The 22,442-nt window shown below is 38.4% G+C and overlaps 1 protein-coding gene across 4 annotated transcripts in view; it reads left to right on the top strand.

The window, feature by feature from the left end:
* The window catches only part of NSMCE2 (NSE2 (MMS21) homolog, SMC5-SMC6 complex SUMO ligase), a 208,962-nt gene that overhangs the window by 167,510 nt on the left and 19,010 nt on the right, over positions 1 to 22,442 (top strand). Inside the window, exon 5 of one of the 4 annotated variants that reach the window (XM_057497747.1) lies at positions 22,022 to 22,303. The exons of the other annotated variants lie outside the window; for them this stretch is intronic. Coding sequence (XP_057353730.1) covers positions 22,022 to 22,116 — 95 coding nt within the window. The 3' untranslated portion in view covers positions 22,117 to 22,303. Of the gene's footprint in view, positions 1 to 22,021; positions 22,304 to 22,442 lie in introns of those variants that run through there. 4 annotated transcript variants of the gene reach the window in all.

Here is a 22,442-nt window from a genome sequence, read left to right as displayed (position 1 = left end):
TGGTGTTGAAGAAACAATGGGAAGGCAGATGGAGCTGCAGCATGGGGCAAGAGTAGTGGGGTAAGAAGAGTAGGAAGGGGGTGCTCTGATACAAGTCCCTTACGGGGGGAAAGAGCACAGCAGTTGGATTCATTTTATGAAAGCTTCTTTCAACTGTGTTTCAGAATTACCCCAGTTCTAAAAATGGCATGTTAAAAACACTTTAAAGAAATAGTAAGGGCTTGTAAGCCAAGTCTGAGCCAGCTGCAAGCTCCAAATTTGTATTTGATGACAGATAGGCTGTGCTCTTAGTGGTAAAGAGCAGGACATCACAATTTGCCAGCTACACCTCCCTTGTTGTCAACTTCCACATAAACTAAAGAGACTGAAGCAAATCTTCAAAACTGGTTATTTTGTGACTGCTCTTCATCCACCCTCAACCACAGCGTGTATGTTACACATGTCTCAGTAGTTTCCTAATGATCTGTATTCCTTTATGGACAGTGTAACACTGCTCAGTCTGGTGACCGAGAAGGGGGAAAAAACACAGAACTTTACTTTCCTTCTCTCGACAGGTAAGAGAAATTGGTTTTGCAGGCCAAAAAGGAAAATCAAACGGAGCCAAAATGATAGATCAGAAATTCACTGCACCAGCTATTACAGCGAAATAGTGGCAGAAAGCCACTGATGCTTTCTTAACTTCTAGCTCCCAACCAACTAAGCCCTCCTGGGCAGCCCTGTGTGACCAATTTTAGACCATTACAGCATTGCTAGGATAGTAATTTAGAACTGTGAAAAGTGAAAAAGATTGGCGTTCGATATTCAAAGGCATGGAGTGTTCAAAGACTGAAATCAAATAAGGTAGCAAACGTGCAGATACTGAGTTGGACGAATGTAGGAGGTGATTTGTTCAAAATAATTTAGCAACTAGAAGCAGTCTTTAATGCCTAAAGTAGATATTGAAGCAACAGCCCAATTCCTCCCTGCCATTAAAAAGCTTAGTCCAATCCCATAAATCAGTAATGTGCTTTTATCTAGGTTTGCAGTTTCCTTTCAAGGAACCTTGCATTTCTCGACACTCAACCCCTCCCTGAAATTAACCAAGCCTAGGTGGTGGTTATCTGCCAGTTACCTTTCTCATACCTCTACAGGTGGGGCTGTGATCTTGGAAGTGGCTTTCTTAATAGTAAATGCTGTATAGGGACCTATAGGCTTTCATTCAAGCTATTGAGTTCATTCTCTGTTCACCATGCCCCAGCAGTGTGCCAGGTTTTGGTGAAACCCCAATTAAATAAGATGCTAGATGGGGAGATGGGCAGAGTGTGAGAGGTACTGTGATAGCAGAGGTGTAAAAAAAAGTGGTGTGTAAGGGGAGAGTGAGAGCAGCTAATTCAGGGGAAGAAGATGGGAATCAAAGGGGCCCTCAGAGGCGTAACTGGATTCACATTGAAGGTTTTAAAGAAGATATAATTAGGCACAGAGAATCATATAAGCCAAGATAGACATGGAAGAATGACCATGCATAGCAGATTTCCTTTATCATTGACTTTTCTCATGTGACTTTCTTTTTCCTTTCTGTATGTGGGGTGTGTGGGTATGTGTTGGGAACAGATAGAAGGAGAGTTACAGGGATAGGTAGGCATAAGTGGAGTACAGTAGGGAATGTAAGGCTCCAAGTAGCAAAATAGTAATACATGAGCTTTAGAGTCAGCAAGACCTGGATGGGCCTCAGGCAGTACCTTTACCTCAGAGATCCAGTTTCCACATCAACAACATGGGACAGCTTCTATCTGGGTTACTCTGAGGAGGAAATGAGGTGCAGTGTAGCCTAATCAGGGGCTGGGCTTAGAGTCAGAGAAGCCTGTGTTCAAATCATGCTGCCTTCTTGTGTTACCTAAGTAATTTTACATGTTGCTGAGTTTTAGTTTTCTTACCTATAAAACAGCAATAATAGTATTTCCTTCGTGGGCTCATGAGGGTTCAGTTAGCCAAAAAGTGCTTATTAGGACAGTGCTGAGTACATGATAAGCAATAAATATCATCTCTTCTCCTTCATCATCACGTATCATAGTCCCTCGCTAAATGTTCGTTCCTTCCTCTAAGGAAATATACTTTGCAATGTTAAGTCCTTTAGTAATTTATTCCCTGTAACTGTGCCAAGAGAACCTAAGGGAAAACTTAACCTTTATAGCAGTTATATTTTCCATGAAGGGGTCTTCCATTCAGGCCTCACTGCATTCATTTTCTTTTGTTGAGCAACAGCCTCATTTTTGTCAAATGTCATAGAATGACAAATGCCATCCCCAGGCAAGCAAATGAATATCACACCCTCCTCTTGAATTCCATTCTCTTAATTTGAGGTAGTTCAACAGCACATGCTTAAGCTCAGTAAAACTCAATTCAACTCTATGTATCTAAGCTCAGTATTGTGGGAAGCGTATCTCCCAAGGCCTGCTCTCAAGTGACAAAGTGGCTTGTTGGGAAAACAGAACAATTAGGCAACAATATGAAGAAAGTATATGACAAGGTACAAAGTCTATTCTAAGTTTGTTTATGACACTGGCAATAAGTACATTGGTCATCCAGGGGAAGGAGAGGTTGCTGGAGTTTTCAGGGGAAGCTCCAGGCTTTAGGAACCAAGATAACGTACATGTCTTAGAATAACCATTGCTTTTGGTTTCATATTATCCCTCCACCTTCCCAGCAAACCCTAAAGATGAGTCGATTCTGGGAAAAATATGACATCAATGTAAAGCTAGTGGTTCCAGAAAGGTCCCTTTTCTATACCTCTGCTCTCCATGCTTTGGAATTCTTCCTTACCAAACTGGATTTACAAGTAATAACATATCTTCCATGTTTTACTAATCAAAGAAAATTGCATCACAGATCTTGGTAAGTTATAAGAACCCAGTGTAGCAACACTGTTATCTAATTTCAGTTTATAGAAAAAAAGCTGAACTGTCATACCTATTCATTATAGATGTAAATTCTTATTACTGTCATATACATATGTGCATTCAGAAAATATGCATAACCCAGAAATCAGACAGTAAAAGATTGATAACTTGGACTACATAACAATTTAATGATTATTGAAAATTTAAAGATTTTTACTTGCCTGAGGAAAGTCAAAAGGTAAATCACCAACTGGAGGGGAAAATTTGTAATTCATAGGATAGAGAGTTAATTTTTTTGCACAAATTCTTACAGGCCAATAGGAAAATGAAAAACCAATTTTCTAAAAATTCTAATGACATAAATAGACAGTTCTAGAAAAAACAAGACCAGTCATCAGTAAGCATATAAGATGTTTAAGCTTACAAAAGAAATGAAAATAAAAGAACTTTTTTTACCTATCAAAGTGGTAAAGATGTACACATTTGATAATGCTCAGTATTATAGAGTATATGGGGATGTAGAAATTCTTAAAAACTTTTAGTAGGAGTATTGATTGGTAAAACCTTTTTGGAGGGCAGTTTAGCAAAATCATGTGTCTAAAATGAACTTACCCTTTAATCTAACAATGACACTAATTTATCCAATAGATAGGTCTACATGTTGAACCAAAGGTATGTATGCAGTGATGTTTATTGCAGCATCTATTAGCCAAAAACTGAAAGCAGGACTTCAGCTTCTGGCCAAGTGAAGTAATGGACATTTAATCTCCACCTGAAACCCAAGGAAGAAAAATGGACAAAATACATGATACAGTAGCACTCAAGACATTGGACATCATGCATCAGAAGGTAATGCTCTTTGAAGACAGGAAACAAAATAAGCACCATGATTGCTCCAGATTACTGCCTAGAGTGAGTCTCCAAGCTATAGTACAGAGTGATGGAATGTAGTTAGATCCGTATGGTCTCCCTGATTGGAGGGATGTAGCTAGGTGTCCAGGTAAGCCAAGATGACTAGATTAGAATAAAGAGCTACATACACAAAGACAGCAATCTGGAGACTCGAAGAGGTCTCCTTTAAGTACCTTGGTGAATACAGATGAGCTCATGTGTGTGAGGAAATGACCCAAGTCCAGAGAAAGAATAATCTAAAGGATTAGAGAGAACAGTGCCTGGAACTCACAGAGGTATGGGAATAGTGTATGTCTGTTCTGACAGCCAAAAAGGAAAATAATTTCATAATTCAAGGCACTAGTTAAGGTCTTGCCTCAAAGGTGGAGAAAAACTAACCAGAGATTAAACATAGTTTGGTCACCCTGAGCAAATATTAAAAGCAAAACCAAAAGGATCAAACTGTTTCCAATTAATGAAACTGTATCCCAGAACAAAACTCAAGAATGCTTGTAAGAAGATAAAAATAAACATCACTCTACAATGTCCTCCATCCGATCAAAAATTACCAGGCAAGCATAGTAGCAGGAAAATACAAACCATAATGAGGGGGAAAAAATCAATTGAAACTGAACCAGAAATGAAAGACATAAAAGTAAGTAGGCATGGTCATTAGGTTTAGAAAGCTAGAGGAAAGATTGCCCATGTTTTGACATGGAAGAATCTATATTTAAAGACCCCCCCTCTCAAAAAAAAAAACTTCTAGAGATGAAACCTACAATGGCTGAGATTTTAAAAAAAGAAAAGACGGATTCCACACTGGGTGGAATTAACAACAGTGTTAGACATTGCAGAAGAAAGATTAATGAACTGGATGACATAGCAATGAAGTCTTTCCAAAATGAAGCACAAAGAAAAAAAGACTTCAAACAAGATGAACAGGGCACACCAGTGGACTGTGGGACAATTTCAAGGGGTCAAATATATGTATCATCAAAGCTCCCAAAGGAGAGGAGAGAGAAGAAGGGTGGGAAGAAATATTTAAAGATAGCATGGCTGGAAATATTTCAGTTTTGATGAAAACATCAACCTATAGATCCAAATTTAACAAACACCAAGCACAAAAAAAATTTTTTAAAAATGAGCAAAACTACATCAAGGCATATTGTAAACAAATTGCTTAAAACAAGTGATAGAGAAAAATATTAAAAGCAACCAGAGTAGAAGATGGGAGCACATTTTATCATAAAAAATCATGCAAGCTAGAAAATGGTGAAACAATCTTTAAAGTACTATAAGGGGAAAAACCTATCAATTTAGAATTCTATAACCAGAAAAATATACCTTGCAAAAAAAAAAAAAAAAGAAAGAAAGATGAGACAAAAACTTACTCAGGTAAAAGTTCACCAACAAACCTGCATTATAAGAAATGTTGAACAAAATCCTCTAAGGAGAAAGAAAATGATATCAAATGTAAAGCTGGATCTACACAAAGAAATAATGAGTACTATAAATGATAACTGTATAGGTATACATAAATATTTTTCTCTAATTATTTTAACCTCTTTAGATGATCATTGACTTTTTAAAGTAGAAATAATAACAATGTTTATGTCATATATAGAAGTAAAATATAGGACATAGCAGAGAGGCCAGGAGGGGAGAAATGGATGTATACTGTTTCAAGTCTCTTATAGTATAGTGTACACTAAGTAGTATAGTACCAATTGAAAATAGCGGTATAAGTTAAAAAAAAATGTGTACTACAAAGCAACCACTGAAATACCACAACAAAGGCTTATGGCCTACAAGCCTACAAAGAAGATAAAAAAAAGAATCAGAAGTAATATTCAATTAATCCAAAAATTACTGGCAAAAAAAAAAGGAGGAAAAGGAGAAGAAAGTACAGATGGGACAAAGAGAAAGCAAAAGCAAGATGGTAGCTTTGAACCCAACTCTGTCACTACTTATTAAATGTAAATGGTCTAATCATAGCATTTAAAAGACAGAGATTATCAAACTGGATATTAAAGAAAGGCCCAACTATGTGTTACCTATAAGAAACCCACTTTAACTATAAAGACATTAATAGACTAAAAGTAAAAGAATGGAGGCACGTGCTGACACTAATCAAAAGAAAGATGAAATGACTATATTAATCAGACAAAAAAGATTTCAGAGCAAAGAATATTACTAGGGATAAGAGTGTTATTTTCTAATGATAAGAGGGTCAGTTCATCCAGAGGACATACAGATTCGCAATTATAGTCAGATTTCAACAGCTAATAGGCAAGTACTCAGAGAATCAGTAAGGATATGGAAAACTTGAGTAAAACTGTCATCAACCTTCACCTAAGTGACATTTATGGAATTTTCTACCTAATAATAGCAGAATACTCATTTTTTTCAAGTCTATGTATAGGATTTACTGAAAGAGACCATTTTCTGGTCAGTAAAACGTCTCAATAAGTTTAAAGGATTCAAGTAGTATTAGGTATGTTCTCTACTACAGTGGAATTAAATTAGAAATCATTAACAGAAAAATATCTGGAAAATTTCCAAATATTTGGAAATTAGATACTTCTAAATAACCTGTGATCAAACTGAGATCAAAAAAGAAATTAAAAGGTAATTTTCTTAGTATCAGATTAAATAAAAATGAAAACATATCAAAATGCATAGAGTACAGCTAAAACAATACTTAGAAATATAAAGTATTAAACACCTACCCATTTAGAAAAGAAGGAAGTCTCAAATCAATCACTTCAGCTTCCAGGATAAAAACTGAAAAGAGCAAATGAAATCCAAAATAAGCAGATAAAAGGGAAAATAAAGATCAGGTGGAAATGAGGCAAAGAGAAGTAAAAATTAATAGAGAAACAGTGAAACCAAAAGCAGGCTGTTTGAGATGATTGATACAGTTGATAAGCCTCTCCTGATGAGGCTAATGAGAAAAAAAAATGAAACATTACACTAATTACCAGTATTTGGAATGAGAGAAGTTACATTAGCACAGATATTACACATATTAACAGAATGATAATTTAATATTATGAACAACTTTATGCCAATAAATCGAACAACACAGATGAGGTCACAAATTCCTTTAAAGGCTCAAACTGCCAAAGCCCACTTAAGAAAATATAGATAGCCTAAATAGTGATGTATCTATTTTTAAAATTGAATTATAGTTAATATTTCCACAAAGAAAACTCCAGGCCTAGGTGGCTTTATGATGAATTCTACCAAATACTAAGGAAGAAATAATACCAATTCTACATAAATTCTTACAGAAAATTGAAGAGGAGAGAATACTACCAAACACATTCTATGAGAACAGCATTGTCCTGAAACCAAAACCAAAGTTGATACAAGAAAAGTATAGAACGATATCTTTCATAAGCATAGTAGATGCAAAAATTCTAAACAAATTTTTAGCAAATGAAATCCAAGTATATGAAAATATAATACATCATGATCCAGTAGAGTTCATTTCAGGAATCAACGTTGATTTAACATTTGAAAATTGGTCAGTATAATTTACCACATTAACAAACAAACAAAAATCTCATTGCTCACCTCATAAATGCAGAAAAAGCATTTGACACAGTCCAATATTGTTCCTTAATAAAAACTCTCAGCAAACTAAAGATAAAAGGGAACTTCTTAAACCTAATAATGGATGCCTACAAAAATCCTAAAGCTAACATGATACTTCATGGTGAAAAACTGAAAGCTTGTCCTCTAAGAAAACATGTAAGGATGTCTACTCAGCACTTATACTGAGCACTGTACTGGGGATTCTAACAAATGCAATCAGGCAAGAAAAAGCATTAAAAACATCCAGATTGGAAAGAAAGTAGTAAAACTTTATTTGCAGATGACATGATCATCTACACAGAAAATCCAATGGAATCTATAAAAAACAGCTGCTAGAGCTAGTGAGTGAGCTTAATAAATCTGTAGGATACAAGATCATTAAATAAAAATTATATTTCTATTACTAGCAGCAATCAGAAATTGAAATTTTAAAGTGTCACTTTTAATATCAAAAACTATAAAATACCTCTGGATATATCTGACAAAAGATGTACAAGAACTATACACTGAACACTACAGAATATTGCTGAGAAAAATCAAAGAAGACCTAAATGAGAGATACACTATGTTAATGATTTGGAAGAGTTGATATACTTAAGATGCCAGTTCTCACCTAATCTGTTGATTCCAGGAATCCCAGTCAAAACCCGAACAGGTTTTGTGTGTGTGTGAATATTGACAAACTTCTTCTATAATTCATACAGAAATGCAAAGGACCAAAATAACTTTGAAAAAGGACAAAATTAGAGAACTTACTCTACCTGACTTCAAGACTTGTGAAGCTATAGTAATCAAGATAGTATAGTAAAATAGACACAGTTTAACAAATTAATCGAAGAGAATAGAGTCCAGAAATAAACCATATGTAGGCAGCAAATTAATTTCCCTCAAATGTGCAAAGGCAGGGCTGTGGTTTTCCACAAATATGCAAAAAGAATTCAGTGGAGAAAGGCTTTTCAACAAATAGGCCTGTAGCAATTGGCTATTCATATATTTAAAAAATAAGCTTTGATACATATCACACCCCATGTAGAAGAATGAACTCAAAATGGGTCATGAATCAAAATGTAAAACCTAAAACTACAGAAGTCCTAGAGGAAAACAGGAAAAACTATGAACTTGTTTAGGTAAAGATTTCTTAGATGAAACACAAAAGAACAATCCATTAAAAAAATTGTACATTAGACTTGATCAAAATTAAGAACTTCTATTCTGTGAAAGATAATCTTAGCAGAATGAGAAGGCCAGTGACAGATTGGAAAATGTTATTTGCAAATCACTGATAAAGAACTTGTGCCCAGAATACAAAAAGAACTCTCAAAACTCAATAGTAAAAAAGCAGTGTAGTAAAAATAGGAAAAGGATCTTGGAAAGATATTAAAATGGACAAAAAACACTGAAGTGAACAAACACTTAGAAGAAAATAAACAAGTGACAAATAAACACAACCTATTTAGTCATTAGGGAAATGCAGATGAAAACCATAATGAAATACCACTACATACCTATTAGAACAGTTAAAATGTAAAACAAAACAAAAAAGACTGACCCTACCAAGTGGTAGCAAGGATAACGAGTGTCTCATTCTATTTCACAGCTGTTGGGAACGGTAAAATGATACAACCACCTTGGAAAGGAGTTCAACAGTTTCTTTAAAAATTAAACATGTACCATATGACCCATCCAACCCATTCCTAGGTATTATACAAAAACATTGGAAGCACATGTCCTTACAGACTTCCACACAGATGTTACAGCAGCTGTGTTTATAATCGTTCAAAATTGGAAACAATCCAGATGTCCATCAACTGATGAAAGGATATACACAGCAAGGAGCCAGACAAAAGGAACAGCACATACTGTATGATTTTCTATATAAAATTATTTACAATGCAAATTGACCTAGAGTGGCAGAAAACTGATCAATTGTTGCCTGTGGCTTAGGCAGGGGAGCAGGAAGGTGTGGAAGGGAGGGATTACCCAGGGCACAAGAAAACTTTTGGGATGATTGATATGTTCACTATCTTGAGTGTTGTGATGTCTTATGGATGCATACACATGTCAAACTTTTCAAATTATACACTTTAAATGTTAGTTCATTGTATGTCAATTATACTTTGATAATAGAGGGGGTTAGGAAGCTACTTAGATGTTCATTACTAGGGCATTAATCAAATGAATTCTGGATGCCTATATAACAGAATATTAAGCAGCTATTTTTAAAAATTAAGTCAACCTATATGTGCCGATATGAAATGATCCCCCAAATTATATTATATGTGAAAAGCAAGGTACAAAATGATATATATTAACAGATGATCCTTTTTGAGTGAAAAATCGGCATTATATTTATGTGTATATGTGTGTGTGTGTGTACATATATATAGACATATATAGCATGTATATTCATATATATACATTTCAAGTGTGTGTGTACAGGGATTTCTTGATGTATAAGGGATTAGCATATACAAAAACCTGATGGTAGTTATTTCTGAGGATTGTGATTGTGATTTTGTGGGCAATGGAGGAAGGCTATTACTTCTCATTTTATTCACTTCTGTTGAATTTTTTTAACCATGTATGTGCACTGTTCTTTTATAGATTTTTTAAGGAAACTGGTTTAAAAAGAGAGAATGAGAAAGAAAGACACAAAAATTGGAAATTGAATCCAATTGAAATATAATTGTCTATTGAATATAATTACCAATTGAAATATAATCCAATTTTTTTATGCCTTTGAATTATTATAGAATGTTATCTTTTTAGGAGACTTTAAAGATTATTCTGGGTTAAGAAATTGATTTTCTAGGTTTGTCCCAAATCATGGAAATATTCTATACCGCTATTATTCTTGAAGTAAGAAAGTATTATTTTTCAAAGGCCTTTTAAATAGAGCTAAAAAACAATCTTCTTAGTAGTATGTGAGAGCCACAGCTGTACTACAGAAAAGCAGATTCAGAACTAAGGAAGCTAGAAGTATTGTTTTCATGCACATATTGAGCACAGAATGTAAGGAAATAAAAGGTGTTAGAAGTAAGATTTCTTCAGGAATATTATAGACTTGACTGACCTGAAGGACTCCTTTTCTCCACAATGATATAAGTAACCACAAAAAAAAATGTATATAGTAGTCAAAGGATTTAAAGGTAAAACTGTATGCAGTAACTAATTATCATTGGGATTGTCGTGAATGGGTTTATAAAGATTCTTGATATCTGCAAAGGGGTCTGAATGGATTAATGAATAGGTAATCTGGGAATTCCCTTTCAATCTTTTGAGATTAGTATGTATTAAAGAGTTCCTCAACAAAAGCTTCCTTTCCATAATTCGAGAACTATTGTAATTATGGGTGAGGTTTTCCAGACAAGGAAATACCTTTTTTAAAACTGTTTACTTAAGCGACACTAACTTCTGAGGTAGTAGCATTGGCCATTTTTCCAAGTTGGATAGTCACTTTTGAGAGGCAGACATCACCCAAAGACAGATTCTTTTTCCCTGGCCCTTTTCTACAGATTCTTTTGATCCTTTTTTTAGTTATCACATTCAAATTGTCAGAATCGTGTCCACAAGTAGTGTATTCTAAACCTCAGTGTAGCAACCTTCATGATGTGTCTTGTCTTCAGAGGATTCCTAAATTATGTGCAGGATCATGTGTTAGTGCAATGTGAAGTGAAGCTAAGTATGGTAACTATAGTCCCCATATAAGGATCGGTTTTCATGCCTGTTGCATCAGCTTCTAGTGAAAATAAAATAAATACGTATAAAAACAGGTGGAGAGCTATGAACTTGTACATGACAGAGCATCTTGAGGGCCAGGATGGGGTTTGGGGCCAGGCAAAGGTGTATATTGATACATGTTTTAATTGGCGAAATTCTGTATGCTGAGCCCTGCTAGTTTGGGAACTTGACTAGCTGCCAAGCCAGAGCTGGGTGATGAGTAGTTCTCTCATGAGAGCCCAACTCAGGGATTTTTAAAATGTGGTCTTGAGGATCCTCCATATGATTCAGAGCTGGAGCACAAAATCACCACCTTACTGTTCTGTTTGGTTTCTGGCATGAATCAGTGATAGGATATCCATCATTGGTGTTTCATCAGAAACAGTATCAGCCTTTCCATTAGTTCCAGTCAGCTGGCTTCACATTTTCTGGTGTTTTCCTCTATGTTTTTAGTGGCAGAGAGTTATAATCTTAAAATGTTACAGCTAGGAGTAATATCCCAGGTCATCTCATCTCAACCCTTTCATAGACGAGGAAATGTCTGGTTACTGCTTCAGTGGGACCCAAAGTCAGATCTCCTGCCCTGAGCTCAGTGCCTTCTTTACTGCTATGTTGCACCTGTGTCCTCAGTATGTGAGGGGCATTGGCCAAACTCACCCAAGATTGAGCAATGAGTTTAGGTCCAGAGAAGACTACTCCTGAGTCACGTTGCAGTAACATCAAGGCAGGCCTCATACCTCAGTAAGATCCCCACCTGGGAAACCAAGCATAAAGTATAGCAAGACTAGCCTGACCTCAGTCCCAGCAGGGCATCCTTTCTTAATAGGTTAAAACAGTAATCAGGGTGTTCTTGGGAGAGTGTAGACACTGCTGCAGCCTTGCGGTTGCAGCGCCAGTTCATCCCCCCACCAGGGGTTGCAGCGGGTCAGCAGCTCTCCGCTGCAGAAGCCCCCATCTCGGGTAGGGCTGCTTGTGTCAGCCTGGCTCTGCCTTCAAAGCTGCCACAAAACCTTTGAATCACCATTGTTTTTTGAGATCCTGTTTCCTTTCTTTTTAATTAACAAGAACATTTCCTTTTGAACAAATACTGTGTTTTGTTTACATTTGGGGTGAGGTGTTTATATGTTGATTTCTACTTGGAATCCACATCTGCCTTTGATTATACACAACAGCATTGCCAGATGAGCTTGTTCTCCAGCAACACACCTGTCTAGCTTGTTCCCATCCCCCTGGACAAATAAGAGAGTCTGGAGGCCCTCTTTTATCTTGTGGCCCCATTGCAGTATAGGGAATGGTAACGAGTGTGGCCTCTGGGACCATACTACTAGCTGTGTGACTTTGGCTAAACTTGCTCTCTGTCCCTCACTTTCCTCATCTGTACAATGGGTATAGTATTTGTAACTACCCTCATAGAGTTGTAGTGGGATGCATTGTGAATTGGGTTAAATCGCACTAAGTGTTCACTTAGCACAGGGCCTGGCACTTAGTGAAAAGTAGGTAGTAGTGGTGGTGATGGTGGTGGTATTAGGAGTGTAAGAGTGGTTATTGTTTTCCTTATTGCCATTTTTTTCCAGGCCCTTCCAAAAGAACCACCATTACCTAGAACTGTTGACCTCTGGGCCAGTGAGGTTGGGATTTAGAGCCAGAAGTCGGGGAGGGATGATGACTGAGAAATGGGAGGGAATGGGAAGCTTTCAGTATTCAGGACACATTGCTTTCAGAAGGAGGGAAATAAAGCCACTCTCTTGCCAGGGGAAAACAGAATTAACTTGCTGACCTACCATGAAGTATGGAAATCTACCCCACTGACCTTTTGAAAATCACAGACCTCAGAGAGGACGGCTAGCCTCAGGGAAACACAGATCTACTCTAAAGGTCTGAGGAATTCATGGACCAAATGGCTCACACCTGGACTCCAAATTTATTTCCATGTCCAATGCCATTCAGCTTCTAGGTGCTAAAGAAAACAATTTAGATCTAGCACTTTAGAGTTTCCCATCCCAACAAGAAAGGACAGTTGTCATGGGAAACCATGGGTCTTGGATTTGGTTGAGTGGTGGTCACCCTGACACTGGCTCTAATGAGCATAAGGCCTTGAGTCCTCCCCTCTCTCCTGGTCCCATCTGGAAAATGCAGGGTTTGGACCAGATGGCCACAAGAGCCTTTCAGTTTGAATATAGCACTGAATCCACTGAAAGAGAAGCCCAAACCTTATTCCCTTCATGCAGTAGGCCTTTGTGTTTATGCACATGTTCCGAGAGAGGTGGTAAAATGTCAGATGTTAAGGAGAAAGGTTTCTCATAATGTTGAACAAGTCATTAGACTTTTACGACTATTTCCTCACCTATAAAATGGTTATCAGTCCCTGGGGCCCTCCTTCATAGGGTGCTTGTGAACATTAGATAATAAAAAGATTGTAAAACACTGTGTAAATGTCAAGTGCTATGCATTGGGAAAGAGCAACCTCAACTAGGGTAAGAAAACTCTGCATGTGAAAGATTGAAACGATGAATTTTCTTCTTTCTGAAGTTTAAAAAAATAGGTATTTTCTTCATTACTTTTTTATAGAAAACAACCAAGTTCTTTTTATATACTCTTCTATTAATTCTTTATAATAGCACAATTTGGGGGACTACTTTCAAATTCACACCATGTTGTAAGAAGGTACTTGCACTGTTTTGAAACCAAGTTGCCTTGCAAGGAATTTAAGACAAGCTTACTGCAGTTCATGTTCCAATCAACAGTAAACTTGGTGTATCTCATGGTCCACTATTTGCAATCACAAATTTATTTGCAGAGGTAAAATTTGGGAAGTTTAGAGAACAATAGAGGAAGTCTAGTCTGCAGGGAGCTTCTTATAAGCTTCAGTCAGCTGTTCAGTCCTTTGCAAGGAGAAATACTAATTCCATTCCCTATTTCATTGATTTGGTACCTGTCTCGAAGGAGATCAGAGTTACTTTGTGGACTTAATCTATGTAATTCTCACATCATCTCTGCCATGTAAGTAGCTCCTATTGTCCTCACTCTACTGACATGGAACTCAGCCAGATACGGAAACTGGCTTTTCGACAGCACATACACAAGCCAACCGATATGAAGAATGGGAGTTGGATTCAGATTTTCTTAATTATATGTATTATTCTCTTCCCATTTGTCCAAATTCCCCTGAGAATTCTGTAAGGGACATACTTTTGTCTCCAATTCACAGATACTTAGAAAATTGGCAAATTTGCTGAGCTTCCATATTCAGTGTTAGATAGTCAAGAAATTTTGATCTAAGGTACATTAGACATTAAGGTCCTGTCTAGTATTGTTTGGTTTAAGGAGTCAAATATACTTGGGTTGGGCTAGCTCTGAATTTTGGTTTTCAATAAAATGTGAATGACGCTTCTTACATTAGAGTTATGTCCATGAAATGGAGCAATGTGTGCAAAATGCTTAGCATAGGGCCTGGTGCACATGGCCTTCAGTAGATCAGAGCTCTCCCGTCACAAAGCAGACAGGTTCTTAGGTTAGTTATTCCCTTGTTCATAAGATTTTTACTGAATATTTAAGCTTTGGTCAAGTAGATCCAAATATATTACGGTTTTCCTTTTAAAAGAAGCTTCATGTATTACTATAGCCTTTTCCTTTCCTCAATCAGTGTTCCACACTGATTACAAGAAACTTGCTCTGAGAGGAGATCCTGCACTTTAGCTTGAATTTCTGTCAAAACAAGATTACCTCTTCACTTGCCTTGTGAATCTTGTGAACCAAGTTCTGATTTCAAAATTCCTTGGGTTCTCGTGAATGTGGTAGGCTACCCTGTATGCTTGGAAATAGTCCAGCTTGGGTTCTGAGAGAGAGAGAGAGAGAGGAAAATTAGATGACCCAGTGGGTTTTGGAACTTGGAAGGGACAAAGTTGTCTGAGTGGACACTACACTGTGATGTCAATATCATAGGCATTTATTACTGCCAGCAACCTTTTTCCCCACATGGGGGGCACATGCCGGAAATACAGTGTCCTGGGCTCCTCTCATCTCCAAGAGTGAACCTGAGAATACAAATCTGTTCCTAATATTGTTTTCCTTGTGCTGATTTGGGAACCTCTGCTCAGGCCATTTTCCAGATGAGGAAGATAAGACCCAAGAAGTGTCTCCTCCCAAGATCACACACATGGTTAATGGCAGACACCTGGAACTTGGCTCTCCATCGCAGTCAGCCCAGGGTTTTTCCGCTGTTCCCCTAGGCCACTGCGTCCACTGTTGACTCAGGAGACTCGTGTGAAACTGTCTGTGTCTATACTTCCTCGTCTTAATAGAGATAAAAACTCCTGCCCTTAAAGGGCCCTTGTGAGGTTAAATTGGTTGAAGGGTGTTCAGTGCACTCCATTTCTTTCCTCAGCCTGTTCTTTAGACATCAGAAAGGGTGCTAAATTAAGCCATTTTGCAGAGATCTGAGTCATCTAGTGGCAGCTGTCTGTGCCCCAGTCGAGGTGCTTTGGTGATTGTCATCTAAATGCATGTGTTAAGCGCTATCTGTAGCACAGCACTCCAAGCCATGCTAAGTGTGTTACCCAGATAATGGTCTCTGCCCTTGAGAACAGCCACGGAGGCTAAGGGACCTAAAGGTTATTCACACAGCAAGAGAACAACGCTGATAGGCAGGGAAGGTGGGGGATCCAAGTATATTGAATTCAGAGAATCTAATCTCCCAGCCTGGAAGGAGCTTGGAGACATCCAGTCTGCCTCTCTGGCTCAGAGAAGTGAAGTGTTTTAGCTCAGGTCACTTAGAAAGTTAGGAGCAGGTTGCCTGAGCCACTCAGAGTTTTTCCCACCTCTCGTGGTGGAGCAGAATTGTTTTTCTCAAAGGTTGAATAGTGTCCATTATATTTAATCAAGAAAGGCTTTAGTTGGGAGTTAGCATTTCAAGGGCACCTTGAGATGAGGCCTGTCAGAGCTTGGGATATGACATAGAGGATGGTGGGCAGTTTTGAGAAGGTTTTGGCCAAAAAGGGTTATAGAGTATCTTGAACCAACCTAGAAGGAAGTCCTGAAGTATTGGATGAAGTTCTTGGGTATGTTTTATACTGTAGAGGGAAATCATGGGAGGCCAAACTCTCAAATTTACTACCAATAAGAGGACTGGGATGGAGCGCAATGGAGTTACTAGGTGGTAGGAAGCAGCTCTGAAGGGTTAAGAAAAATTTTTGCTCCCATTTCTTGGCAACTATCATGTACCAAGACCCATGTTTAGCATTTTACCTGAACTGATTTTATCCTCAGAGCAGTCCTACCAGACAGGTGCTGTCTTCCCATTTGCAGATGAGAAAACAGACTGTGAAAAATTAGGTAACTTGCTCAAAAGTGCAGAGGTACTCGGGGTGGCAGCCCATGTTGTCTCTTTCCGTGAGGCCTTTTCAAGATATTGGGAGGAGAGTTAGAAATAGCCAGCCAGGAGGTAACTAACAATTTCCATTTTTATCCATAAGCAAAGAAAAGAGAAAAATGGGGGATATTTCACAGGATGCGGGGAAAGGAACAACACAAGCTCTTATAATAGTCTGAATTCTGTTCTAGAAAGGACAAGTGGAAAATGAGTAGAGGTGGCAGATCACTCACATGGTGATGTGACCCAGTGAGAATGAGAAGAGGAAGGCTCACAGAAAGACAAGCATATGCCCATATAATAAGGGTTACTGATGATTTAGGGTGTTTAAGATTGAGAACTAGGCATTGCTCAACTGAAGGGGAAAGTTCAAAGTAGATAGGTAGGTTGATGTGTCATCTAAACAGATAGTATAGTGGCATTGGGTGAGATAGAGCCTCAGAAAATATCATTTATGGCCCTGTTATGTGCATATGTCACTGAACTAAGACACTATAGCAAGAAAGTGAATGAACAGGACAAGGAAAATGACAAACTAGGATTAGGAGAATGTCAACAAATAGCCATGTTGCCTACTGTGCCATGGACACTTACCTACCTTAAGTAGGTACGTGACAAACACATGAGAACATATATTCTCCTGCCCTTAAAGGGCATATGTTCTCATGTTACCACATACCACCTTGTAATGAAGGGAAGGAACAGGGAAAACGAAACCCAGTGGGACCCTAGTGTCCATAGGAATAGATCATTGAATGGTTTTGAAGAAGATATGAAAGACAGGTGAAGCAGAAGGCAAATGCTTTTATCTGGTAACCTGGAATCCAAGGGAAGAGAAAAAGAAAGGGAGAGAACTGTTGAGTTCTTTATTATGTGCTGAGTACATTAAATGATCAAGTATGCAATTAAATTAAATTAGGTACTCAGTTAAATAGTCCTTAAAGTTAAGTGTGTCCCATTTTACAGATGAGGAAACTAAGACTCTGAGAGGCAGTGACTTGCCTGAGATCAGACAGCCAGGGGAGGGAGGATTCACCTAGATATGACTGTGAGCCCCTTGCTCCCTCCACGTTGCTACACTACCTCAGAGGTTGGATGGGGAGGCACAGAAGAGGACTGGTTATGTGCAGAGTCAGAAGCTATGAAAGGATGATGAGGATCAGAATGTATTTGGAGAAGTGATGAGGATGCTGGTGGTCTTGTTGAGTGAAACTGCTGCGGAGTAGAAATGGTGGAAGTTGACCACAAGGAAACTCAACATGGTTGGCTTCACAGTCTCATGTGCTGTGTGTGGCCTTTCACTGTCTGGAACAAGGATGATTAAATATTAGCTGCATCCAACTCACTTTTTTGGGGAATGTGAATTCCTTGCTTGAAAATTCTTTGCAGGCCACATTTTAGTCTACATGGGAATAGGTTGGGCTTCTGGGTTTGGTGCATCTTTAAAAAATAGTGCCAAGTAAAATACTGGCTCCAGTGTGCAGTTTTTCATATTTTGGAATTGATGGTCCTGTTGACAGCATAGAAATTCACACCAGCAAAAAGTCTAGAAGCTGTGAGAACCTTCTCCCCTGGTACTGTGATTTGGCCATCTATGTTCAGTGATAGCCCCAGTCCGATCTTCTTGCCCCTTTCAGTGATTGATGGGCTCCTTAATGTTTGTGAGATTATGGGTTTGTATGAATGCAATTAATTGCATAAGTGTAGAAAGAACATAGCTTTTGAAAATAATTACAATTTGGGAAAAAAAGGGTTAATCCATCTGAGGTTTTTATGATCTTGAAGAATGAAAAAAAGAATGGGCAAATGTTTTGCTTTAAAGGTAGTTAGGTGTCCATGGCACAGTAAGAAGTCTGTTTCATTTCACTGGGAAAACCTATTCCAGACACTGATTTCATTTCTAATATCATTGCTAACTTGCAACCCTCCTCCCCCTCCGAGTATATAACAGGTCTGAACATGTGTCTACTAGGTAGTCCACTGACTCCTGTAAAATAATGCTGTGTTTATAAGGTTTCCTGAATACAATTTTCAAAATGTTAGTAATAACCACAGTGCACCTACCTGCTGTACTTGAGTAACCATCTCTATTGCTCAGTTTATACTTAATATTGGTCAGAGTGAAACATGTTTTCATCACTTGAAATTCAAATTTTATTTGCTAAGTTACTAATGGCCACTTATTTCTGTAACAAATTAGGATGTTGTGCAAGTTTGGTTTGCAAATAGATTGACTCTTGAAGGCAGTGGGTTTGCCTTACAATCAAATGAAGTCATTGAAGGCAACTACCTAAATATTCAAGAAAACCTTTGTTTGTTTGTTTGTTTGTTTGTACTCTGATTCCTCTCAGGGCAAAATTTTGACAATGACTGTAAGGATAGAGGATTTAAAACTGAATGGTTTTTGAAACTACAGAGTCTACCTCCTTCCTGTTCTCAGCCCTTTCTCAGGTTGGAGGAAGGGCAAGGTCAAGAACAATAGTGTAAAGTGGCACCAGCTCCCAGGTCACATAGCTGATTGCTTGCAAAGCTGGGAACTTTCAGTCATTCTGGTGCACTTTCCACTAAAGTACTATTTTCTTATAAGTGACAAACAGTTGACTTCAAGGCACTGTGTTTTTCTCTTCTAGATGGTGGTTGAAAAAAAATTGCCTTTGATATAAAAGCTCTTAAAAACATTTCTCATGCACTCAGATCAAAAGGACACAAAACTTTTTCCTGCCAGGTTTCCCTAAGTCCCTTTTGCTTGAATTCTCTTCTCACTTTTCTTTTCAAAAGCTATGTTCTTTCTACACTTAGAAATAACAAATCTTATTTGTTCTGACAGCAGTGTGAAAACATCTATTGCATCAAAATTCCCAAGTGAAGTAAAAAAACCAATGGTCCTTTTCTGAATTTCGTTAGCAGTGGCAGCAAACATTTCATCAGAACCTCAGAAGCAATACAGAAAAGAAAAGAAAAATCAAGTTAGCAATTATATAGTTAATCTTGTACAAGATGAAAACCTGCATTATAAAATCCTGAGTGTTGTAAACTCTGCTTTAAAATCTGCCTGCAGGCTGTCTATCCTTTCAAAATACAGTGCCTGTTGTCAGAAGTAGGATTTTAAATGAAATTTATTACAAGAGTAATATGTATGATGAAATTGTATGTTTATGGAAAAGGTTTTTTGATACAAACTGAATCAGGCCATTGGGGTGCTTAAGACATCTTAGGATCTGAAATCAGACCAAAGGTTTTTAAAGGATTCTCTGAAAACTTATTTATAGCTGTAGCCCTGACTTTACCATTGACATAAAGAGCAAGCATGAGCAGACAAGCTGGGGAGAGCTCAGAGTACCTCCTCCCAAGATATGACTTACCCTAAGAAATCTTGTCAAAAATGTTGTATGTTTGTAATTAACACGCAGAGAGGATTAATTTTAAAAAGTGCCCTGTCACTTTAGCTGCTATGGAAGGGTCATTACCCAGCAGTATCTGGTGTCATTCAGGTCTACCTGTGTTCCATCCTCCCCTGGCATTCCTGAGCCACACACTGGGAACTCATACAGAGATGGCAAGTAGCCTTAGTCATTGTCTCTAAAGGCATCTTGATCACTCCCACCCAGGGGCCCAGCAGCAGCCCTCCTACCCTGCTGGGAGTCATCTTTCTCCTCTGGAGCCCACTGCTGAAGCTCATATTACTTACCACACTGTATTTTAATGGTACTTTCTGTTCCAACACTAGACAGTAAGTCCTTGAGGTCAGGGGCTATGTCTTTCTGACCTTGGTATACGCAGGGCCCACCAGGCCTGATAAGCCCTCAGTTAATGGTGGTGGGTGGGTGGGTGGAAGAGGAAGCAGTCAAGCGCCTGTATATAGCTTGCATTTCAGGAGACATTTAAATAATTATATGGATTAAAACACCAAATAACATCAGAAAACCACTTTAAAAGCCGTTTATTGCTTAACTTATTACAGTGTACGTAACTGTATTTGTACCTGTTGGAGTTGCTGCTCTTGAACGCCCGCTGAGGATGATGGGTGCAAGCCTGCTTTCTCTCACTCACACTTGGCCTTTGTTCATCTCACCTCCTTTTCCTTCAAGATTCCTCCCAGTGTCAGCATCCCTCCTGCCTTCCTGTTTAGAGCCTTCCTGTGAGCTCCCACGGCCCCCTAAGCTCATGTCCACCCTGGTGCCCAGCATGCTAGGCTGTAGCCACAGGTTTACTTGTATGTTTCAGTCCCCAGCCTCTGTATCCTCTGTGCCTCAGAAATAGTGGTGGTCCGCAAACATTCACCGAATGAAAGTTGCACGAATCATACCTTGGGCTAATGAGGAAGAGAAAATACATTTTCTTAAAGTTCTACTCCTGATGCTAGGAAATCATAAACTCTAATACTACAGTCTCTTAACACAACATGAAGGTTAACCACAGTCAGTTATTCAACTGCTGTGAGAGTTGTTCTAGACTGTCATGAAATTAGGTTAAAACTTGAAAGCTAATGTTCCTTACTGTTTACTGACAAGGATCAAGTTTAATTGCCATCTATGTATTAACTGAAAAATAAGGAGATTGAATTAGTTCTCAAAAATAAGAGAAACAAGTCCTACTTTTAGTATTCCTTTTTGCTAGCTCTCATCTGTAAATCTGTTGTAAATTGAAGCATATTTGACTGTATTTCACTCTTTTTACTTGTTCTCGCTTTGCCAGTTTTGATCTCCCTACATGTCAAATCATATTTTTGGAATGAAATAGTCATAGGCTTTTTATCATGAGCTACTGTACTGTTTAACTTAGAATTGAGAACAGAATGATAAAATTAGATACAAGAGGTCTCTGTATGTCATCAAGTAACCTAGTCTACTTTTGGTAACAAAAATAAAATTCTCTTTAAATAATTTTAGCTCATTTTGAGCCAACATTGTTAAGATGAATGGCCTTCGGTCTGTGCGAAGAGGCTGAGGAGCTCATCGCTCCTTTAATGGGCCCAGCAGAGTTATTCCTGACAACTGAAACTTTCCTTTTCTTAATTTTACTTCATTTCCCCTAATTAGGACCGTTATAATCAGTGTGCTCATTACCTTCCCTACGTAATTTCCCTACCTCCTTGCTAGTCACCCTTCATGTATTTTTGGCCTGCATCCTTTATTCGCTCTCTAGACTGTTGTGAAATTTCGATATGAATATACTACCTTTTCCTCCACAGGGCTCGCAGCTGAGGGCCTCAGAGAGGGAGGCTTCCCCCATCCAGTTCCCTCACCGTGCTTCTCTTGCGTCTTAAGGGAATTTCTAGCCAAGGAGGAGAGCTGTAGTCAGAGACACTGGGGAGTCGGAGGCTGGCCCTGTCCTGCAGCGTTGGGTGTCTTGTGTTGATTGTCCCGTGGCATCTCGCTGTTTACCACCAGGTCTAGAGTAGATGCTCATTGTAGCTGTGACCCAACCGCATCATCCTCATCATAAGCTCATAAAGGCAGAGATTTGAGACCTTTTGTTGTTCCTATCGAGTCTGTAAAATAAGTTCTGAGACCCTCTTTTCTCCACTCCTTCCTTAAGCTTTCTTTGTTTTGTCCCTGCCTTCCAGTCTCTTCTTGCCCTTGCCTCCGGGCTGTCATCTGGAGCCCACGAATGAAGTGTGTGGACTTAACACGAGGAGAGCTAACACTTGGACACCCGTAGGCTTTGCAAATGAAAACAAGACCAGTCATCCTGCTTTGCCTTTTCAGAAACTGTCCCCCCACCCCACCCGCCAGGTTCTCCATACTCATGATGTTTTTGTTACTACTTTGATATATACATTAAGTTTTTTTCATCATTTTATCTCATCTTAATTATCCTAATGAAATAAACGAGAAGAAACAGGAAATTTAGCATGTATCCCCCACTTTATGATAGAACCAAGTGGTACCTAGGTCTAGACGTGACCCACCCTCCTGAATCCATGGCTCCCAGAACTCTTCTCTAGGTCTTACGCAGAACTCCTTTTCCGCAAAAAAGCTAGGGAG

Source organism: Manis pentadactyla, chromosome 3 (assembly GCF_030020395.1).
Source record: "Manis pentadactyla isolate mManPen7 chromosome 3, mManPen7.hap1, whole genome shotgun sequence".
Taxonomy (NCBI): Eukaryota; Metazoa; Chordata; class Mammalia; order Pholidota; family Manidae; genus Manis; species Manis pentadactyla.
This window is presented reverse-complemented; position numbering and strand designations above follow the sequence as displayed.